The 20,330-nt window shown below is 43.4% G+C and overlaps 1 protein-coding gene across 1 annotated transcript in view; it reads left to right on the top strand.

Moving 5' to 3' along the window:
- The first annotated feature begins 788 nt into the window (after window positions 1-788).
- MAN1C1 (mannosidase alpha class 1C member 1) overlaps window positions 789-20,330 on the top strand; it is a 222,013-nt gene continuing 202,471 nt past the window's right edge. Inside the window, exon 1 of the mRNA XM_074218080.1 lies at window positions 789-1,387. Within this exon, the coding sequence (XP_074074181.1) occupies window positions 878-1,387 (510 nt within the window). The 5' untranslated portion in view covers window positions 789-877. The remainder of the gene's footprint in view (window positions 1,388-20,330) is intronic.

Raw genomic sequence — 20,330 nt, 5'->3', positions numbered from 1 at the left:
GAGGCGGCGGCGGCCGCCGAGCGGGAGCCAGTGTGCGCCGGCGGCCGGGAGGGCGGGGAGCTGCGGCGGCGGCTGCCATGAGCCCGGGGCCCGGGGCCGAGGCGCGGCTCCGGCGGCCCGCCCCGTAGCGCGCGGCGCCCCGAGCCGCCGGCTCGGCCCGGACGAGACCCCGCGCTCCCGGGGCCCCCGATGCAGCCGCGCCGGCCCGGCCTGGGCTGAGCGGCGCCGGCCGAGCGCCTCGCGGACGGGGAAAGTTGCCGGCTGGTCCCCGGGAAGCCGCGGGCCGCGCCGTCCGTCCGCCCGCCCGCCCGCCCGTCCGTCCGTCCGTCCGCCGGCCAGGCCGTGCCGGGCAGCGCTCCCAGCGAGCGGCGGGTCAGAGCGGGCCGGGCGGCCGCTGCCCGGCCGGGCGCCCCCAGCCTCCGCCGGCCCCTCTCGGCGCGCCCGCCCGGTCCCGTCCGGGAAAACGTGCTGCCCCCTGCGAGCGCGGCCCGGGAGCATGTGAGGGCGGCGGGCCCCGGGGCGGGGGGCGGCCTTGGCCCCGACCAGGCATGCGGCGGCCCCCGGGCCTCGCCGCCAGCCGCGGGCACCGCTGCCCCCGGGCCGGGCGGGCCGAGGCTCGCTGAGGCGGAGCGGCCCGCGCTGCCCGAGGCGCCCCGGGGCGCCCCCACACTGCCTGCCCCCACTTTTCTGGGACTCCCTCTGAATCCCGCCCCGGGCCCCCGACGGCCGCCCGCCGCTCTCGCGAGGACCCCCCAGCGCCTGCCGGGCTTTGGGACCCGAGCTCGGGGCGGCCGGGGCGCTGGGCACCCCCCGAGCCGCGGCCGCAGCCTTCTCCAGCCCCTGGGCCAGCGCCGGCCGCCCCCCCGCCCGGCCGAAGATGTTGATGAGGAAGACCCCCGCTTTTGCCCCAGCCTCGGTCTTCGGGGTGCGCCTGTCCCACAAGTTCCTTTTCTTGCTCTTCCTCTCGGGCCTCATCACCCTGTGCTTCGGGGCCCTCTTCTTACTGCCCAGCTCCTACCGCTTCAGGCGACTTTTCCTGCCGCTCCGGCCCCAGCGGCTGGCCGCCGCCCCCGGGGCTGGGGAAGCCCAGGCTGGGGGCCAGGAGCCGCCTCCCAACCCAGCCCCGGCCCCCGGGGCCCTGGCCGTGGGGCCCGGCCGAGGGGGGCGACACCCCCCGGGCGGCCCGACCACTCCCTGGGAGGAGGCCGGGGCCACCCGGGGCCAGCAGACTCCGGGAGCAGCCACGAGGCTCCCCAGAGACCCCAAGTCGCGCCCCTTGCCCACCCTGGTCTTCGAGGAGTTCCGAAGTCGCCTTCGGCACCCGGTGCTGGGGACCAGGAGCAACTCGGATGCCAAGAGCCTGGCCCAGAGGGAGAAAATCAAAGAGGTAAAAACAGCCCCCCACCCCACCCCAGTAAAACCCTGATCCCTGTCATTGCTCCGTGTGGTCCATTTCTTCCCTTTCCTTCGCTTTCCATTAGCTTGGGCTTCTTCCAGACTTCCCCTTCTCCTACCCTACCTTTGGAGAAGTTCCCCCACCCCTCCATTTGTTCTTTCTCTGACTCCCTTCCCTTCCTGTTCATTACAGCCTCCCTAATCACTGAGCTCCCTACCTTAACCCAGTCTCTTCCTCCCGAGGGACCAAATTTCCTTCCTTACCGGGTCTCCCTTCTCTCAGTAATTCTTCTGTCCCTCACTCTGACTCCCATCCTGAAGCTGGCTGGTGATCAGGTTAGGATCTGGGTGACCAAATTTCCTTCCTTACCAGGTCTCCCTTCTCTCCCAGTAACTCTTCCCTGCCCCTCACCCCCACTCCCATTTTGAAGCTGGTTGGTGATCAGGTTAGGATATGGGTTTTCCTTCCCAGGAACCTGCTTACATTTGTTTTGATTTGTAGGTTCCAGTTGTCTGATTCCTTCCTTCCCTGCATTTTAAAGTCTCATCACTCCTGGAAATCCCCCTGGGGTTGGATTAAGACTTAGTACCCGCAAATCAAGCCTATGCATTTTTTAAGGGGCAGTGGTGGTGGTGGTGGCGGTGGTGGGGGTGATGCTTTACTTGAAATGTTTGCAACAGGCCATGACCCACCACTGAAGAATGTATGCAAGGCTTTCTGGCTAACTATTGTTGTTGAGTGTTAGAATAATTATACATGATTGCGTGTGATGCAGGCTAGGAGAATCAATAATACAGAGAGGCAGGGTGTTATGGAAATCTGGGAAGGTTATTGGTATAATGAAGCATGGTGCTTTCTTCTTGGACTGATTCCCTTGGGAAGACTGCAAGCATCACTTGGTGCCAGAAAGATGGTGATGGGGTTGGTGAATCGAAGATGACTTTTGAGGTTTTCCTGCTTTAATTAAAAACAAACTAGAAACTAACCCCTAGCCTTTGAAGCCTGCTTTTGAAGCCTGCAGGTTATTTTCAGAGGTAGAATGGGATAATGGATAAAGGGGGATAGATCTGGTTTCAGATTTTCCTCAAACACTAGCTATGTGGCTCTGGACAAATTACTCAGCCTTTCTGGGACTCAGTTTCCTCATCTGTAAAATAGAAAGGTTAAACAGATAGCTTCTGAGTTCCTTTTCAGTTCTGAATCTGTGATCCTATTCTTCGGACAGAATATCCCATCTTCCTTCTCTACTCCCACCTAAAACCAACCTGCCTTATGAGAGACAAACAAATCTGTCCTAATTTTGTTTACTTGTTAATAGGGGATTTAAGTTTGTATTGTCTTACCTAGAGACATGATTCATAAATGTGACCTATCAGGACTGGCAAGGTTGGCTTTTTTGGTTTGGTTTTGTTTTTTTAAATTGGTTCTTTCTGCCTTTACATCCTACCCTCAAACTCCCACCTTTATTTACTGAATCTCTACCACTGTCAGGGGCAGCTAGGTGGCACCATAGAGCATAGAGAGCTGGGTCTGAACTCACAAAGACTCATCTTCCCAAGTTCAAATCTGGCCTCAAATACTTACTAGTTGTGCGACCCTGGGTAGGGCATTTTACTGTAATTGCCTCAATTTCCTTATCTGTAAAATGAGTTGGAAAAGGAAATGGCAAACCATTCCAGCACTGTTGCTAAGAAAATGGGGTCACAGGGAGTCAGACATGACTGAACAACATCTATGCCTTCTACATTCTTATTCTCTTTTGAGACTTACAACAACCTGCCAGGCAGGTGCTATAATTTCTTCCATTTTCAGAAGAGGAAACATATTGAGGGAAATTAAAAGACTTACCCAAGGTCACACAGCTGAACTGAAATCAGAGTTACAGGGACCTAAGTTTGAATTCTTGCCACTTGCTATCTCTCTAGGCCCATTGTCCTCAACTGAGGGGCATGGACTAAATGTCTTCTGATATCCCTTGCAGTTCTAAATCTATGAGCCTATGATTTGAACCCAGGTCTATTGGACTCCAAAGCCATATTTTCCCCTTAGACCATGCTGCCTAAATCACTTTAGAGACAACTGCCACGATATGGAATAGGTTTTCATTTCTTACTTTTGATTTTTTTTTTTTTGTTCTTTCCCCTCACAGTATTTTATAGCAAGGAGGTAGAGATGAGGAGTGGAGGTGGGGGAGCAACATCAGATAAAAGGCTGCCTTGCTGCTGCCTTTTAAAAAGAAAGAAAAGATGAAGGTGGAGAAGAGATGCTGAATGATAGAAGATTTGACAGGCATTTGTAGTAACTCTGTGTATGCATGGAGGTGATATCTTTAAGAGATGAGCCTTGTTTTATTGGGGACTCTCCAGGCAGTGGCTGGGGCCCAGCTGTTTCTCCTAGAGATTAGAGAAAAGCTGCCCTATCCTGGAGGATCTTCTGAGGTCATGGACCCATGTAAGGAAGACATTCATATGTAGATCAACTAAGACTTTGGTGGAAGGGGCATCCATGTTCCATCCATGGAATCATAAATTTATAGATTTAGGGCTGTGAAGAAGCTCAAAGGTCAAATCCATCTTCCTTATTTTAATAGTTGAGGAAACTGAGGCCCCTGGAAAGAGGAAATGATTCACCCAAGGTTCTAGGTAGGAAGGGGAAGAAATGGAGTGAAGCAAGCAGTCCTCTTCCTTAGGAGGTGATCTTCATGGGTTGTCACGCAGCCATTCATACATGAAACATTTAAAGGTCCCATGTCAGATCTTGCTGATATTATAGAATTTGAAAGAAAACTATCCCTGCCCTCAGGAAGCTTGCATTTTACTGGGTTCCATTTGTTGTATGGACTTGGCAAAACCCCTTGAGCCACTCACTTGTAAGCCTGTTTCCCTTTCTGAGAAATGTGAACTCAGGCACCTGGGATATACCAGACACCATGATCAAACCCAAACCATCCCTACTTTTTTTTTTGTTTGTTTTGTTTGTTTTTTGCATGGGCTAAGTGACATGCCCAAGTTCACACAGCTAGGTAATTATTAAGTGTCTGAAGCCAGATTTGATCAGGTTCTCCTGACTCCAGGGCCCGGTGCTCTATCCACTGTACCACCCAGCTGTTCCCATTCTTACTCTTGAAGAGTATACATGAGCTAATTTAACTTTGTGGCTGCTGTTTTCCCTAAGAGAAAAACATCCCAGCTCCTACTAGTTCCCTCTTTTCTACCAGATGTGGACCTGACAGATTTTAGGGGATAGCTGTTGGTTTAGCATTGGGGAGTTGTCCCACCATGCATAAGTTATTCATCTGAAGGGGCCTTCAAGGTCTTGCAAGAGTCAATCCTATTTTGGGGGGAAGACTACTCTTTGTCTGGATAGGGCCAGGGGTGGGATTGGCTTTCTCATAAATTAGAATTTATGTGTTAGAATGTTACTAGTTGTGTGATCCTGGGCTAGTCACTTTACTGTGTTTGCCTTAATTTCCTCATCTGTAAAATGAATTGGAAAAAAGGAAATAGCAAACCACTCCATTATCACTGATAAGAAAATGGGGTCACAAAGAGTTGGATGTGGTAGAAATTATGTTCTTCCAGTAAAAAAGCCTGGCTCAACCATGGTGACACATGGGATTCCCTCAGAGCTGGAGCCATTCTCTCCTCTTGGATAGCCTTAGTCTTGGTCCCGGGGCTTAGTGATCTCCCTGGTGTGTCCCTTGACTCCATCGCCTCCCTCCATCCCAAAGCATTAAAACATCCACCCAAACCCCAAACTTTGAGTACCTTCATCTCCACTTGCCTGCTGCATCCTTCTTACAGCATCAAAGGAAGTGCAGCTAGTTTGTTCCCCAGACATGCCTGCAAGCAAGTAAAAACCTGCAGATTCTTCCTTTTGGTCCAGTAGACACACTCCCTCCCTCCCTGAATGAGCCCAGGTCAGAAGCAGTCTCCACTAAAATCTAAGCCTAGGCACCTTTTCCCTGACCTGTTTGCCTGCTTTCCCCTGGCAAAATGGCATAAACAGCTTTGTGTTGTCTCTCTCTGCTTGTGTCCTGACCTCATATACATTCATATTCTCTCTCTTCCTCCTCCCTTTTCCCCTCTCCCTCCTCCTCTTCCTTTCCCTCCCCCTCCTCTCCTCTCTCCCCATCCTTTTCCCCTCCCCCTTCCCATCTCCCTCTCTCTCTCCCCTTCCTTCCCCCATGTCCTTCTTCCTGTTCTTCCCCTTCTTGCCACACTTCTCCCCCTCTATTTCCCTCCCCCTCCCCCTCTTGCCTACTCCCTACATTATCTAAATATCTCTTGTCGCTCACAGGGCCCCTTATTCACAGATCCCTTGACTGACTCTTAATTCATTGGACTGCATGATATATCCCACTTTGTGTGAACAGCTAACCTGCTGGTGTGGGAAAAAACAGAAGCGCCTTGTAGAGCAGACATGGATCCATTCTGGGGCCAGGATCCCTTTGGAGGAATGGGAGAGAGGGACACCCCATGGATTGTACCTAGCCAAGACTCCCCTAAACAAACTAATCTTGCACTCCAGGCCTGGCTTCTTTCCTCTCCTGTCTCCAGTTCATTGGGTCCATTGGCATTCTCCTACAGGCCTCCCTGGCCCCTACAGGTGTGAGTGGGAGGTTCCTGCTGAGAGAGCTTAGGTCAGAGAAAGCTTCATGTTTGGGCATCACAAAAGTAGGTATTCAAACCACACTATGGGAAAAATGTCTGCTCTGGTAAGAACTGATTTGTCCTTATTTTCCTGCCTGTAACATGTGGATATTTTTCTGTGGAGATAACATCAGTTTACAGATCTGGTTGCTCGATCATAGCCTTCTGACTAGATTTCTTCTCAATTATTCCTTCTAGCTCTTTTAAAATGTTTTTATTGATGCTCTTTTAAAAAATCCCAAACTATTCTCCCCATCCTAATATCTCTTCTCACCTAACCTTTCCCCATAAACACACACACACACACACACACACACATACACGTGTGCGTGCATGCGCGCACCCCTACTTCCCAACCCTGAACCTGGACCATTTCTGAAAATGTTTGCCTCAGTCTGCCCCTGGCAGCGTTTACCACCTCTGTGCGACAGGCTTCACCCTTTACAGTGCTAGTTGCTGTCCACAAGAGTCTGAATTATTCTCTAGCTCTGGGTCCTTAAATTGTAAGGAAACAATCAGGGTGGAGAATGCCTTGAACTAGTAGCCAAGAGACCTGGATTCTAATCCTGGTTCAGTTGCTTTCTCACAGTGTGAACTGGGGCAATAACTTTTCGTTCTTTGGACTGCAGCCTCTCCTTTTATATAGTGATAGGATGAGCCAGATCCTTCTTAGACTGAGGGGCTAGTTGGTTAACAGCTGATGATATGTGTTCTTTTGCCTTCCATCTTCATTGTAAAACTGGTCTTGACCAAACATGAAAATACTTGAGATGCTTCCACTCTCAGAAGGAGAAAGAAGACTCTGGTTTTAGTGACTGAGTGACTTATGATCTTGTTGTGGGATGGCAACTGGAGGTCCAGAGGCTTCTTCCTGCAGACATGTGCTTCCACGGTTGAAAAGGTCATCCTTAGTAGGAGGGACAACCAAAGAACTTTTGATCATGGACCTAGATTCAATTTGAACAGATGTCTAGACCTAGAGGTAGGGGAAACCAGGAAATTAGAGGAGGGGAGGGAAAGCCTCTTAGTTCAACTTATCGAACACTTAAGTGCACCTTTCAAATACAGGTCTATACTAGGGTTGAGGGTTCGAAACAGATTATGACATGGTCTCCCTTGCCCTCAGGGGAGCTTTCAGTCTACTAGGGGAGCTAAAGCAGTAGGCAATTAAAGTACAAAATTTTATGAGAAGTTCATAGAAATATAGGTGGTGTCTAGGGAAGGAGAGATCACCATCTGTCTAGAGGTGAGAAAAGCAATCCTAAACAATTTTCTAGAGGAATTAGTATTTGAATTGGGCCTCGGAGGATAGGGAGAATCTCAGTAGGTAGAAATGGTAGAGAGAAGAATGTTCCTAAGCATGAAGGTTACTACAGACATGTGGCTCAGCTCAACGTCTCTAAGTTCACATGGATCAGGTTCAGTCTTGGAGACTTCTATGACTTGTGCTCCCACTCAAAGTTTCCTCTGGGGAACATAGAATTTGGCTTATGTCTAGTTCTACACATGCACACAGAGGACACACAGACAGAAATAGAGCCAGAGAGTCAGAGAGAGACAGACATAGAGACAGAGAAAGAGAGAGGAGAGAGGGAGGAAGAGGAAAAGAGAGGGAGGGAGGGAGGAGTGTTACATGTTCCTGTGCAAGCACTTGGGCTAACAATACAATGAATATATGATGGGTTTTATTTAAATGATGTCAATTATTCTTAGTCTTCATCTTTTCTAGGGACTTATATAGACCTTCAGACTTCCAGTATTGACTTAGGTGGAATTCCCCCATAAGAGGAAAGAACTTGGGCTTTCTAGAGAGTCACACAACTTCTCCACTTTTCCTAGACTTACAGTATATTCCTAGTATTAAGATTTCTTTACTCCCTGTTCTTCTCCCGGTCCTTCCCAACCCCTCCCAACCCCCAACACACACACAGACACACACACACACACACACACACACACAGACACACACACTTCATATTTACCAGTGAAGGGCCAGGTTTGCTTTTCTTCCTTGATCCTTGATTCTCTGCCTTGTTATTCCATGGCAGCAGGTCCTGGGCTTGGTCCAGGAATTCTTCTGCTGTGTCATCCTTGCAGCTCATATACTGCAGAATCATATTCCTTTAGCAATCAGTTTGGTCCAGTATCTTTCTCCATCATTGCACCATTGCCTTGGTTCGATGCTTTCCTTGAAGTAGGTCTGTGAGTCTTGTTAATGTGGGTATTCAGGTTTCCCTCTAAAGAACCTAGTCCAAATCTCTTTGTAGCCATGTAAAAGGAGTATGACCTGGTAGATAGGAACACCCAGATTTGGAGTCAATAACACCTGGGTTCAAATTCTGCCTCAGGATACTAATTATTTAAATAAGTCATGTAAACGTTCACCCTCTTGTTTCCTCATCTGTATGGAGAGTATAATATAGCTGCACCCACCTCACAGCACTTTTGGAAGTCATCATTAATATAATATATGTAGTTTAATATAGTTATACACACATAATATATCAGATTATTTGCTGTCAAGGGAAGGTGGGGAGAGGAGGGATGGAGGGAACTCAAAATCTTACCAAAAATGAATATTGAAAATTATCTTTATATGTGATAGGGAAAAAATGATAATGTATGAAAAATGCTTGGGCTGCGAGATAGGGATAGAACTCTGTCTTTGAAATCAGGAAGATTCATCTTCCTGAGTTCAAATCTGGCCTCAGAGACAAAACTAGCTATGTGACCCATCGCAAGTACTTTACCTTGTTAGCCTCAGTTTCCTCATCTGTAAAATGACTTGGAGAAGGAAATGGCAAACCACTTCAGTATTCCTACTATGAAAACTCCAAATGGGGTCACAGATAGGACTGAAATGGCCAAACAACAAGAGAGGGTTTAGTAAACTTTATAGCTGTGTAAATATCAATTGTTGTCAAAGCTTCATCTTTCAGAGTTTTTCTTCTGCCTCTGGAGGCCAGGCATGGCTTTCAGGATTGAGTACAGGGCCTAATAACATAGCACTTTAGTAAACATGTTTTCATTCAGTTATTCATTCTAGAGGCAGAGCCTGAGGGTGTAGTCCAGCTGTATGAAGTTTGTCAGCCACACAAACTCATGCCTCCTAACTTGAGGACTTACTCAATGACAGAACATGAATGAGTGAGGGTTGCCCAGGTCAAGGCAGGTTGCATTAAGTCTGGCCAAAGAGATGATCTTGTACAGGGAAGGTTCACACTTGTTCAGGAGAAGGGAAAGAGATGGGGCTTCTGGTGATAGCATCATAACTAAAAGTAACATTTCTGCAGAACTTTAAAGTTTGCAAAATACTTTACATTCATAGTTTCATTTGATCCTCATGGAAATCTCCATTTTAAGATTGGGGAAAATGAGGCTGACTTAAGTCATATGATTTGAATCTAGAAATTTCTGACTCCAAGTCCAATTCTTTACCTCTGCACCCCAAATTTGGTTCCTTTTTCTTTTAAATAAAGATAATTCTTGAAATATCCATCTCCAGACTAGGTGGGGAGACTTGCCACCTAGCTGCTCCTTCACTCAATGGCCCTAGGCAAGTGTGATTTGAGAGTTCTTAGCATTGTTTTAGGGAGGAAAAAGATGGAAACTGGGTCATGTTACTCCTTTGATATTTCTAGTATTTCTTGCTTCTAATAATTAGCAGTAGCTGACATTTTCAGAGCATTCTAATCCTTATTTTATTGGTTTCCAAAAACATGGGAGCAAATCGGAGACCTGAGGCTTCTTTCATGAGTAATGTATAAGCATCAGGGCATAGAGGCTTTTGGACAGCTACATTGGCTGCTTAGAGACTTTGTGCTTTGCATCTTTCCTGGGTCATGGCCACAATCCAGATGTCTAGGCCTGTTATGTCAACAAGGCATTATTATGTTGAATTTGTTCTCTGTAATGTTACTGTCTGTTCTGACTTTGACTGTTCTGATATAGCTGCAATAACTTTGCAGATATTCTCAGACTTTAGCTAACTTGCTTATGGTTTTTTTTTTATTTCCCCCACATTTGCCTGCTTATTGTGTCCCATGCCCAGGATTCTATCTCCTTTGTAGAGGTTGACTCCCATGCCTGAAATGTTCCTTCTCATCCTTACCTGAAATCCATACAAGCATCCAAATCCTATAAAGAGGCCTTGCCTAATCTCCTTTCAGCCAGGCATACCTTTTTCAATTTTCATCTATTTATAAATTTAATTTATATTCTCTTTAAAACCCTAATTATAAAACTATTTATAAATAAATAATACATGTATATATATATATATATATATATATACATATATTTATCTCCTTGAGAAGGGTAGAGACTTTTATTTTTTTAAATGAAATTTTGTTGATATACTTGTTTTTACATTGTCTACATGTCTCCTAGAATCCTTTCTCCCTGTTCTCAGAGAACCATCTCATATAACAAAGAGAACAAGAAGAGGGGAAAAAAATCAGCAAAACTAATCAATGCACAATGCACACAAATTATATGTAATTTTCCAGACTGGGTGGACCTTCCACATTTGCAAAGGAGTTGGGGAGAGCTTTTTTCATATCTCTTCTTTGAAGTCAAGCTTGAGGACTTGATCAATGTTAATGCTTACAACTTTGATTTTGTTGCTGTTTTTTTCTTTTTAGGTTTTTGCAAGGCAAATGGGGTTAAGTGGCTTGCCCAAGGCCACACAGCTAGGTAATTATTAAGTGTCTGAGACTGGATTTGAACCCAGGTACTCCTGACTCGAGGGCCGGTGCTTTATCCACTGCGCCACCTAGCTGCCCCCCTGTCGTTTTTACCATTTATATTGTAAGGTAGCTAGGTGGTGTAGTTGATAGAGCTCTGGACTTGGAGTCAGGAGGAGGGGAGTTCGAATCCAGTCTCAGACACTTGACACTTAACTGTGTGATCGTGGACAAGTCACTTAACCCTGATTGCCCCCCATCCTGGGCCATCTCCTGTTCTGATTCATATCTGGCCACTGGACCCAGATAGATGGGCTCTAGAGAAAAAAGTGAAGCTGGTGACTTAGCATAGCACTCCCCCCCCCCCCCCAAAATCCAATTCACATGCTTTTCATGGCATCACCTCTCTGTCATGGTCCTTTTCTAAAATGAAGGACAATCACTATTTTATTGTTGTAGCCACTGGCTGCATTACTTCACTCAGTCTTTTGTCTCTATTCATCACATCCATTGTTTCTTATGCCACAGTATTATTTATTCCATCACGCTCAGACTTTCCTTTTAGTCTAGCTTTCGTGTTCTCTGTCTCTGTTTCCCTCTTTTTCTGTTTCTTTCTCTTCTTCCCTTCTACAATGCCTCTTTTTTTGTTTTCATCTTTGTGTCTCTCTGGATTCCATATCTCTGTCCCACTCTCTCTTTGTCTCTTTCTGTCTGTTTCTCTCTGTATGTATATCTGTGTCTGTTTTTCTCTTTCCTTGTTTTAAAACTTTTTTTTTAGGGGCGGCTAGGTGGCGCAGTGTATATCTAGCTGTGAGGCCTTGGACAAGCCACTTAACCCCATTGCCTTGCAAAAAAAAAAAACAACCCTAAAAAAACCCAGAAAAACTTTTTTTTACTTCATTTTTTTGTTTTTTTCCTCTTATTTTGATCTGTTTCCTTTCTTTACAAATGTGACCAACATGGAAATGTGGACAACACATGTACAACTCACATCAAATTGCTTACCATTTCAGGAAGAGGGAAGGGGAGAGAGGAAGGGAAAAAAATATGGAACACAAAATCCTGCAGAATTGAATGCCACAAACTTGTCTTGATATTCAACTGGGAAAAATAAAATATTGTTAAAAAGATAGCAAAAAAGATATAGATAGTCCTTGAAAAATCCTGGTCTCAGTGGAGTGTTGCAAGCAAATCAATTCAAACTTCAGATAAAATAGCCCCAGATCAGTGTTCTTACCTATGCCATCTCAGCAAAGAGTAGCTTTTAGTTCCAAAGCCCAGCAAAGAACTCTGCAGATGATAGAAATGTAGAAAGATCCAATGGACACAGCAATTTTTTTCTGTTTCTCTTGAGTCTTGTATTTGAAAGTCATATTTTCTATTCATCTCTGGTCTTTTCACCAAGAATGCTTGAAAGTCCTATATTTCATTGAATGTCATTTTTTCCCCCCCTGAAGGACTATACTCAGTTTTTTCTGGATAAGTGATTCTTGGTTGTAATCCTAGTTCCTTTGCCCTCTGGAATATCATATTCAAAGCCCTCCAATTCTATTAATGTAGAAGTTGCTATCTTGTGTTATCCTGATTGTGACTCCAGGATACTTAAGTTGTTTCTTTCTGGTTACTTGCAATATTTTCTCTTAGACCTAGAAGTTCAAAAATTTGGCTATAATATTCCTGGGAGTTTTCATTTTAAGATCTCTTTCAGGAGGTAATTGGTAGCTTATTTTAATTTCTATTTTACCCTCTGGTTCTAGAATAGGTAGTTTTCCTTAATAATTTCTTTAAAGATGATGTTCCCACTCTTTTTTTGATCATGGCTTTCAGGTAGTCCAATAATTTTTTTTGTTTTTGGTTTTTGCAAGGCAATGGTGACTTGCCCAAGGTCATACAACTAGGTAATTATTAAGTGTCTGAGGTCAGATTTGAACTCAGGTCTTCCTGACTCCAGGGCCAGTGCTGTATCCACTGTGCCACAACTGCCCCCCCAACAATTTTTAAATGATTTCTCCTGGATCTATTTTCTAGATCAGTTGTTTTTCCAATGAAAATTATTGGAATGTTACTGGAAAATTATTTTACTCTCTTTTTCATTCTTTTTGATTTTATTTTATTATTTCTTGATTTCTCATAAAGGCATTAACTTCCATTTGCTCAATTCTGATTTTCAAGGGATTATTTTCTCCAGTGAGCTTTTGTATTTCCTTTGCCATTTGGTCAAATCTATTTTTTAAGGGGTACTTTTTTCCAATGCATTTTTATTCCTCTTTTTCCATTTGGTCAATCCTGAAGGCATTCTTCTCTTCATGGACTTTTTGTACCTTCTTTTTTTTTACCATTTGATCTTTTTATACCTTTTATTTTCTTTTACCATTTGGCCTAGTATGTTTTTTAAGGTGTTTTTTTCTTCAGTATTTCTTTGTGTCACCTTTATAAAACTATTGACTCATTTTTATGAGTTTCTTATATCACTCTTGTTTCTCTTTCCAAGTTTTCCTCTATTAGTTGATTTTCAAAATCCTTTTTGAATTCTTCCATGGCTTGAAATCAATTCATATTTTTCTTAGAGGCTTTGGATATAGGATTTTTGACTTTGTTATCTTCTTAGAGTATACATTTTGATCTTGTCACCATAGTAACTTTCTATGGTCAGAGTTATTTTTTTTAGCTCTTTCTAGTATTTGCTCATTTTCCCATCCTCTTACTTGACTTTTACCCTTTTGTTAGAATAGACCTCTGCTTCCAGGTAGAAGGTTCACTGTCCCAAACTTCAGAGATTTTGTGTAACTGTTTTCAAAGAAACTTCTAGAGACCTCTAAGTTTTCACTTCTTTCAAGGTGATATCATAAAGGAGAGGTATGTTTACTACTCTCTTGGCCTTGTTCTGGTGTGTCAGTGACCACAAGCACTTTTTTTTGCATTGGAACCATGACAAGGATCCCTGTTCCACTTTAGCCACAACCTCCTCACATTAGGACCACCACTCCCGGGACTGTGACTTGGATTTGCGTATGGGCGAGGCAATAAAATCCTGCCTCAGTGCTAGTAAAGAAACTCCTGTAATCTCCTTCTGATCAATTGTTTAACTCCCTTACCATCTGTGCACTGAGAGTTCTGGAGCGGCTGCTGGTGGTTCAGTGGCTCCTAAAGTTTGCTCCTGGTTTGCTGGGGCCGGGTCTGTGCTGGCATATTCTGGGCTGTACTGTGCTCTACTCTCGCCTGGTGTAATAGACCTTTCTTTCCAGGCACTAAGTTAAGAACTGAGGATACAAAGAAAAGAGGTAGTTATCCATATATCTATATACTTGTGTATATGTAACATGACAAGTGCATAGGACAGTAAGAGGTTATGTGTGTGTGTATATTTCTTTTCATTCATAGATTTATTGAACAATGTAAAATGGCACATCCTTCTAAGTTGTCTTGAACTGGAAAATTATTTCCCTCCATCTTTTTGTGGGGTCCACCAGTGTTTACAGTCATTATTTAAAGAGATTTGGAGAGATTTGGAGAAGAGCTCAGGTGAGTCCTTGCCTTTACTCTGCCATCTTGGCTCTGTCTCTCCTTTGGGTCTGTTTTTGGAGACTAGGTCACCCTAGATTACTCAGGCCAGAAGTACAGACCTTTCTTGCCCATCATAAAGTCGTTATCTTTCATTTGTTTAATTCTAATGTTTATGGCAAGAATGTGATGAACAAGGAAGTGATAAGCAAGGAAACTTTGACTTGCTTCATTTCTCACCTGGGTCAGTTCACCCATCCTTAGGCATCCCTCTTTCTCCACTCCTTATTTTTAGGAGCTCCCCATATTGGTGCTGAGCTTAGTATAGACATGGAGGCCACTTTGGGGCTCAACCTATCCACCAACTTCAGGCTTCTTCAGCTGGGAGAGTAGGGATCTCTAGGCACAGATTACCACACAGATCATTCTTATCTTTGTATGCCAATACCTAGCAAGCTGTCTGGGACATAGTAGGTGCTAGATAAATGTCTGTAGTTGATTGATCATCAATTTTTTTTCATGTCAGGATTTCATAATCTGTCTATAAATATTTACTCTAAGCTCTATAGGAAGTCATAGGGTACTTTAAAAAATTTAAGTCATAAATAATTGCCTTGTGCTAGTAGCTATTTTTCACATAAGCCAAATTTTTGTAGCATAGACTTCTGGCAGAGATTGCGAAACATGTACTGTGTTCAATCAGAGACTAAATAATCATTCAGTGCACATGTGTGAGTCAGCAGGGGAAAGTGGAAGAAGTCCTAGATTTGGAGTCAGTCTCTCCACTCTGCCATTCACTGGGTGACTTTGGACAAGTCATTTCCTTTCTAAGCTTTGTGAATAAAATAAGAGGGTTTCTACTTCCTCCCTCCTAGGGTTGTTGTGGAGAAAGCATGTCTAAATTATAAAGTGCTCTTAGAGGAATCTATGTGGGAAGGGGAGGCATAACAGAAGTGTTGGAGTTTCCTTGATTTGTTTTGTTATCCTTGAAGAAAGAGAATATCTTAGCATTATTCTAAGGGCTGAATTCTGGATTTCTAGACAGAAATCCTTGACAAAGTAGGCTGGTGACTTCTGTAGAATAGTCCCAAAAGGAGCCTAGTTGATGGAATATTGGGCTTAGTCAATCCATGGACAAAATGCTTCCTATGAGTGAGGCACAGTGCTAAGTGAGCACCAGGGATAAGAAGGGCAAAGCAAATCCTGACTTCAAGGATCTGACATTATGTTGGGGGAGGAAACATAGAAAGAATTAGGTACATTAAAAAACACACACGCACGTGTGCATGCACACACATGTAGTTTGCACACACATACATGTACATATATGCATGTGGATACACAAATATACATGTTGTATATGAATACACAAATATAGACATGTACATTTCTATAGAAAGTACAGGGGAATATGAATAAAAGATTAGAGGAAGAGAAGAGACAGTGGGAGAGAGACAGGAAGGAAGGAGAGGAGAGAGGATAGAAAGAAGGAGAGAATGAGATGAGAGGAGAGAGAGAATGAGAGAGAGAGAGAGAGAGAGAGAGAGAGAGAGAGAGAGAGAGAGAGAGAGAGAGAGAGAAGAGAGGGAAGGGAAGAGAGGGAAAGAGAGAAGAGAATCTCTTTGAAAGGGAATGTCAGAGGGAAGCAGTGTGGGTAGGGGGAAGCAAGGTTAAGACTCCTACAGAAAATGGCATTTGAGTTAATTCTTGATGGAAGCCAAGGATGCTGCCTGGTGGAGGGGAGTAGGGGACAACCAAACTTTGAGTCTGAATTTTTAAGTTTATTAATAGTGCCATTAAAGACAAATCAGTTTGCTCCTCTGGCTTCAGTTTTACCCTCTGTAAAGCGAATGGACTCCATGGTTTCTTTTGGTCCTAAATTCTATGAACCCAAGTTGCCTCAAAAGTCTCAGAATCTCAGTTCCACCCCCTGAAAAAAATGAAACTAATTCTTGCAACAACTCCCCTCCCCAACCAGGTAACTGAAAAGAAATCGGTTTGGTGCAATGGAAATGGAATTGACTGTTTTATTATTGTTTCATTATTGCTACTCCACAGTCCCTTTTACCTCTTAAATATTCAGCTAAATGAAAGAACTCCCCCAACTCTGATACTTGTGTGCCTTTTTTTTGTTTTGTTTTTTACAAGGCAATCAAGTCAAATGTCTTGTCCAAGTTACACAGCTAAGTGAGTATTAGATATCTGAGGCCAGATTTGAACTTGGGTCCTTCTGACTCCAGAGCCAGTGCTCTATCCACTGTGCCAACTAGCTGCCCTTTTTGTTCTTGCTTTTTTTTTTTTACAAGGCAATGGGGTTAGGTGATTTGTCCAAAGTCACAGAGTTAAGTAAGTATTAAATGTCTGAGGTATGATTTGAACTTAGATCCCCCTGACCCTAGGTCCAGTGCTCTCTCCACTGCCACCTTAATCAAGCCCCTTCCTCTCTCTGGGCCTCTCTATAGATTGGGGAGGAGGTAAGGAAGTAGGGAGAGAAATGTTGATTTCATATCAATGACATTCTAAAATTCTGAATAAAAACTGATCGCTCTTGGGAAGGCATCCACAGGACATGTCTTTTTATTCCATTTCTCCCTCTTTGGTGTTTTGTGTGTGCATTATCAGCAAATCTTCACCCTTTTTTTACAACCGAAGTAACGATTTTTCTTCACATCCCTCAATAACATATGTTCCAGGGCTCAGGAGTAATCTTAGATTTTAATTATAGGAATGGATGGAGGAGGGGAGAGAGGAGGAAGCCAGAGTTTCTAGAATGACTCAGATACTCCGATTTGCAACTTTCAGGTCGAAGGACTTGGTTCACAAACCTTCATTAAGTCTCTCCAGGCCAAATCGAAAGTGGCTTAGGGTATACATTGTGAGTGAGGGGCAGGAGTGGGGGGCCTGGACTGTCAGATCATCCTCACAGGATCATTATGTGATGCAGCATTTTGGGAAGATGCCTCATATGATCTTTGATTTGAGAGCATCTGTGAATGGTGCCGATGTTTGCCACAGCACTGTTGAGATTGATGTCACAACAGGATTGTAAACACTTCCCGAGACAGCCCTTGGCACTCAACTTGACTATAACAAGAGTGTAAGGCATCTTACTAAGCTGTTTGGTTGGCTGTTTTCCCCCCCTTCCATATTAATTTGGCACCAGTGAGAGATTCTAGCTACTCAGGGCTAGAGTTTGAAGTCTTTCCCATTGGTGGAAACCAGATCAGACTGACTGATTTCCATCCTCTTCCTTGGCCTTTTGGCTAAAAGAAAATCTCTCCTTCACTTATTCCTCCTGCCGCCCCACCCTATAGACACAGAGGAAGGGCATTTTGAATGAACTGAGGGGAGTTCTGAGAAATTATCTAGTGGATAGTACCCTAAGTTTGGAGTTGGGAAGATCTGAAACTCAGACTAATCAACTGTATGATTCTGGACAAATCACTTAATTTCTCTGAATCTTATGCTTCATCTGTATGATAGTAGGAATGAACTTAATGACCTCTAAGTGACTTTTCAGCTCTATTAATAATAATAATAATAATAATAATAATAATTAACATTTATATGTAGGACTTTAAATATATATAACATTTATATAGAGCTAATGTTTATATGTGGCACTTTGTAATTTGCAAATACTTTATAAATATCTATACTTCCATGTATATCAATGTATATGATCTTATTTGATCCTCATAGTGGGAGAGATGGGAAGTATTATCTTTATCCCCATTTTTATAGATGAAACAGCTAGGTGACACAGTAGATAGAACATCAGGTCTGGAGTCAGGAAGTCTTGAATTCAAATCCAGCCTTGGGACATTTACTAGCTGGGTGATCCTAGGCAAGTCACTTAAACCTATTTACCTCAGTTTCCTCATCTGTAAAATGAGGAGAAGGAAATGGCAAACCACTCCATTATCTCTGCCAAGAAAAACCCAAACAGGGCAACAAAGAACTTGTCCTTACTGAAATGAGTGAACTGAATTTTGTAGATGAAGAAACTTAGCCAGAGAGAAATTAACTCCAGGATAACAGTATCTGGTAACATAGGGTAATACTACTAGTAAGCATCTAAGATCAAATTTGAATCAGATTTTCCTGATTCCAAGGCTAGCACTCTAACATCTATGATACTTTATTGTTTTTTGTTGTTGTGAACATGGTCTGAGTCCCCCTGACCATTTGAGATTTTCTTAGCAAAGAATTTGGAATGGTTTGCCATTTCTCTCTCCTCATTTTACAGATGAGGAAACTGAGACAAACAGGGTGAAGTGATTTACTCAGCTAGTAAGTCACCCATGTAAGTAGGTGTCTGAGGCTGCATTTGAATTCAAGTCTTCCCATCTCTAGATTGGTGTTCTAATTATTGTAACACCTAGCTGCTCATCCATGATACCTAACTGCCTCTAAATCTATTATTCTAAATGCAAGATAAATCTTTTATTCTATATGCAAATCTGTGTCCTATATGCAGCAAACCATGGAAACTGGACCAAGAACAGGTTTTGATTTTTTTTTTTGTAGGATTAAGAGCTGGAAAGGACCTTAGAGATAAGTTAGTCTAACTTTTTTTCTTTTATAGAAGAGGAAATAGATCTAGAGAAAAGAAAGGAAAGACTTAAAAATAGTAAGGATCATTACAATAGAAAGAGCTCTCACTGCCTCTGGAATCCAAAAACCTGGGTTTAAATCACACATTTGGTGCATACATTCCTGGGTGAACTTGGGCAAATTTTCTGGGTCTGATCTGTAAAATGATGGAGTCTAGAATAGCTAGATTTTAGGGGTCTACAATTGTAATCCTATAATCAAAGCCAGGGTTAAAATGCAGATCTTTCAAATTCAGATTCAGAAATTTTCCCACCATACTGTGATTTTCTTGTCTTGGCCAAGCATATCCATCTCCTGGAGCCCTTCCTTCTGGTGATGAACTTTTCTTTCCTTTGCCTGGATGGGCCTTTAATAGATGGTCTATCTCTGGGCTTGGATCTCAAGACTTTCCTGCCTAGGAGGACCAGCAGAGTTTCTGGTTTGTTTTTTTTTTATATTGATCTAGCCCCATCAGACACTGGGCTAGTAAGACAGTGTAGGTCTGACATGGACAAACATTGATACTTTGTAGTTGCTTGTGCTACCTCCTTTTACATTGTTTGCATTGTCTATACCTCATAGATTGTAAATTTCTTCTAGTTTGTAAGCCCATTGAGGGCAGGAGTCACTTCCTTTTAACCTCTCCCAGAGCCTACATAAGGACACTTCCTATTGATGTTAGTAGACTTTATGTTTTTATAAAGTCTCCAACCTTGCAGCAGGAGAGACTGAAAATATTTTTTCTCCATTTTACAAGTGAAGAATCACAGAGTGATTAAATGATTTACCCAGAGCCTCACTGCATAAGTAGAAGATCCAGGTCTCAAACCCAAGTCCCTCTGACTTCTCCTATGTGATGCCACATAACCTTTAGAAAGCCCCTATTTGGAGCTTTATAAGTATTTATTAGTAAGTATTGCTTAGTATATAAAATAGAAATTTAAGTTGTGGTCTTTAATACTCCTTTTGGTTTTAACATTCTCTGACTTAGATCTTCATTCTAGATCCTTTAAACTTCAGAAATTTGTGTCCTTTAAACTTTGACCTATACCTATTTTGGGGGGAGATGGAGAAATCTAGAAAAGAAATTGGCTGCTCAATACTTTAAGCCATCTTATTAAACTATGAGCTTATTAACAGGAAGCAATACAGAGGATCAGATCTGGCAGATGGCTATGGACAAGTGGGGGAGGAAACTTATTCAAATATTGGTTAATTTTCATTATCAAGAGACATCCAGAGGCTTGGATAGTTGATTTAGAAACAACTCATTTGTTGGTGTTCAGCGGGGGTGGTAGGGGTGGAACTCTGATGTCCCTTTTCATTTGCCATGGACTCTGAAACAAACAATTGATCAGATACTAAGAGAGCCCTTTATTCATGGGGTCCCTCTGAGGCCTCTGCCAATTTCTCAAAGTCGCTGCCATCCTTTCAGTTGGAAGGGGTGAGAATTCTGCTGGCTGTCTCACTCTTGTCCTTTCCCTTTTGTCTTTGTCCAGT

The sequence above is a fragment of the Macrotis lagotis genome, chromosome 1 (genome assembly GCF_037893015.1).
Source record: "Macrotis lagotis isolate mMagLag1 chromosome 1, bilby.v1.9.chrom.fasta, whole genome shotgun sequence".
Taxonomy (NCBI): Eukaryota; Metazoa; Chordata; class Mammalia; order Peramelemorphia; family Peramelidae; genus Macrotis; species Macrotis lagotis.
Note: the sequence above shows the minus strand (reverse complement) of the source record. Positions and strands in the feature narration are given on the sequence as shown.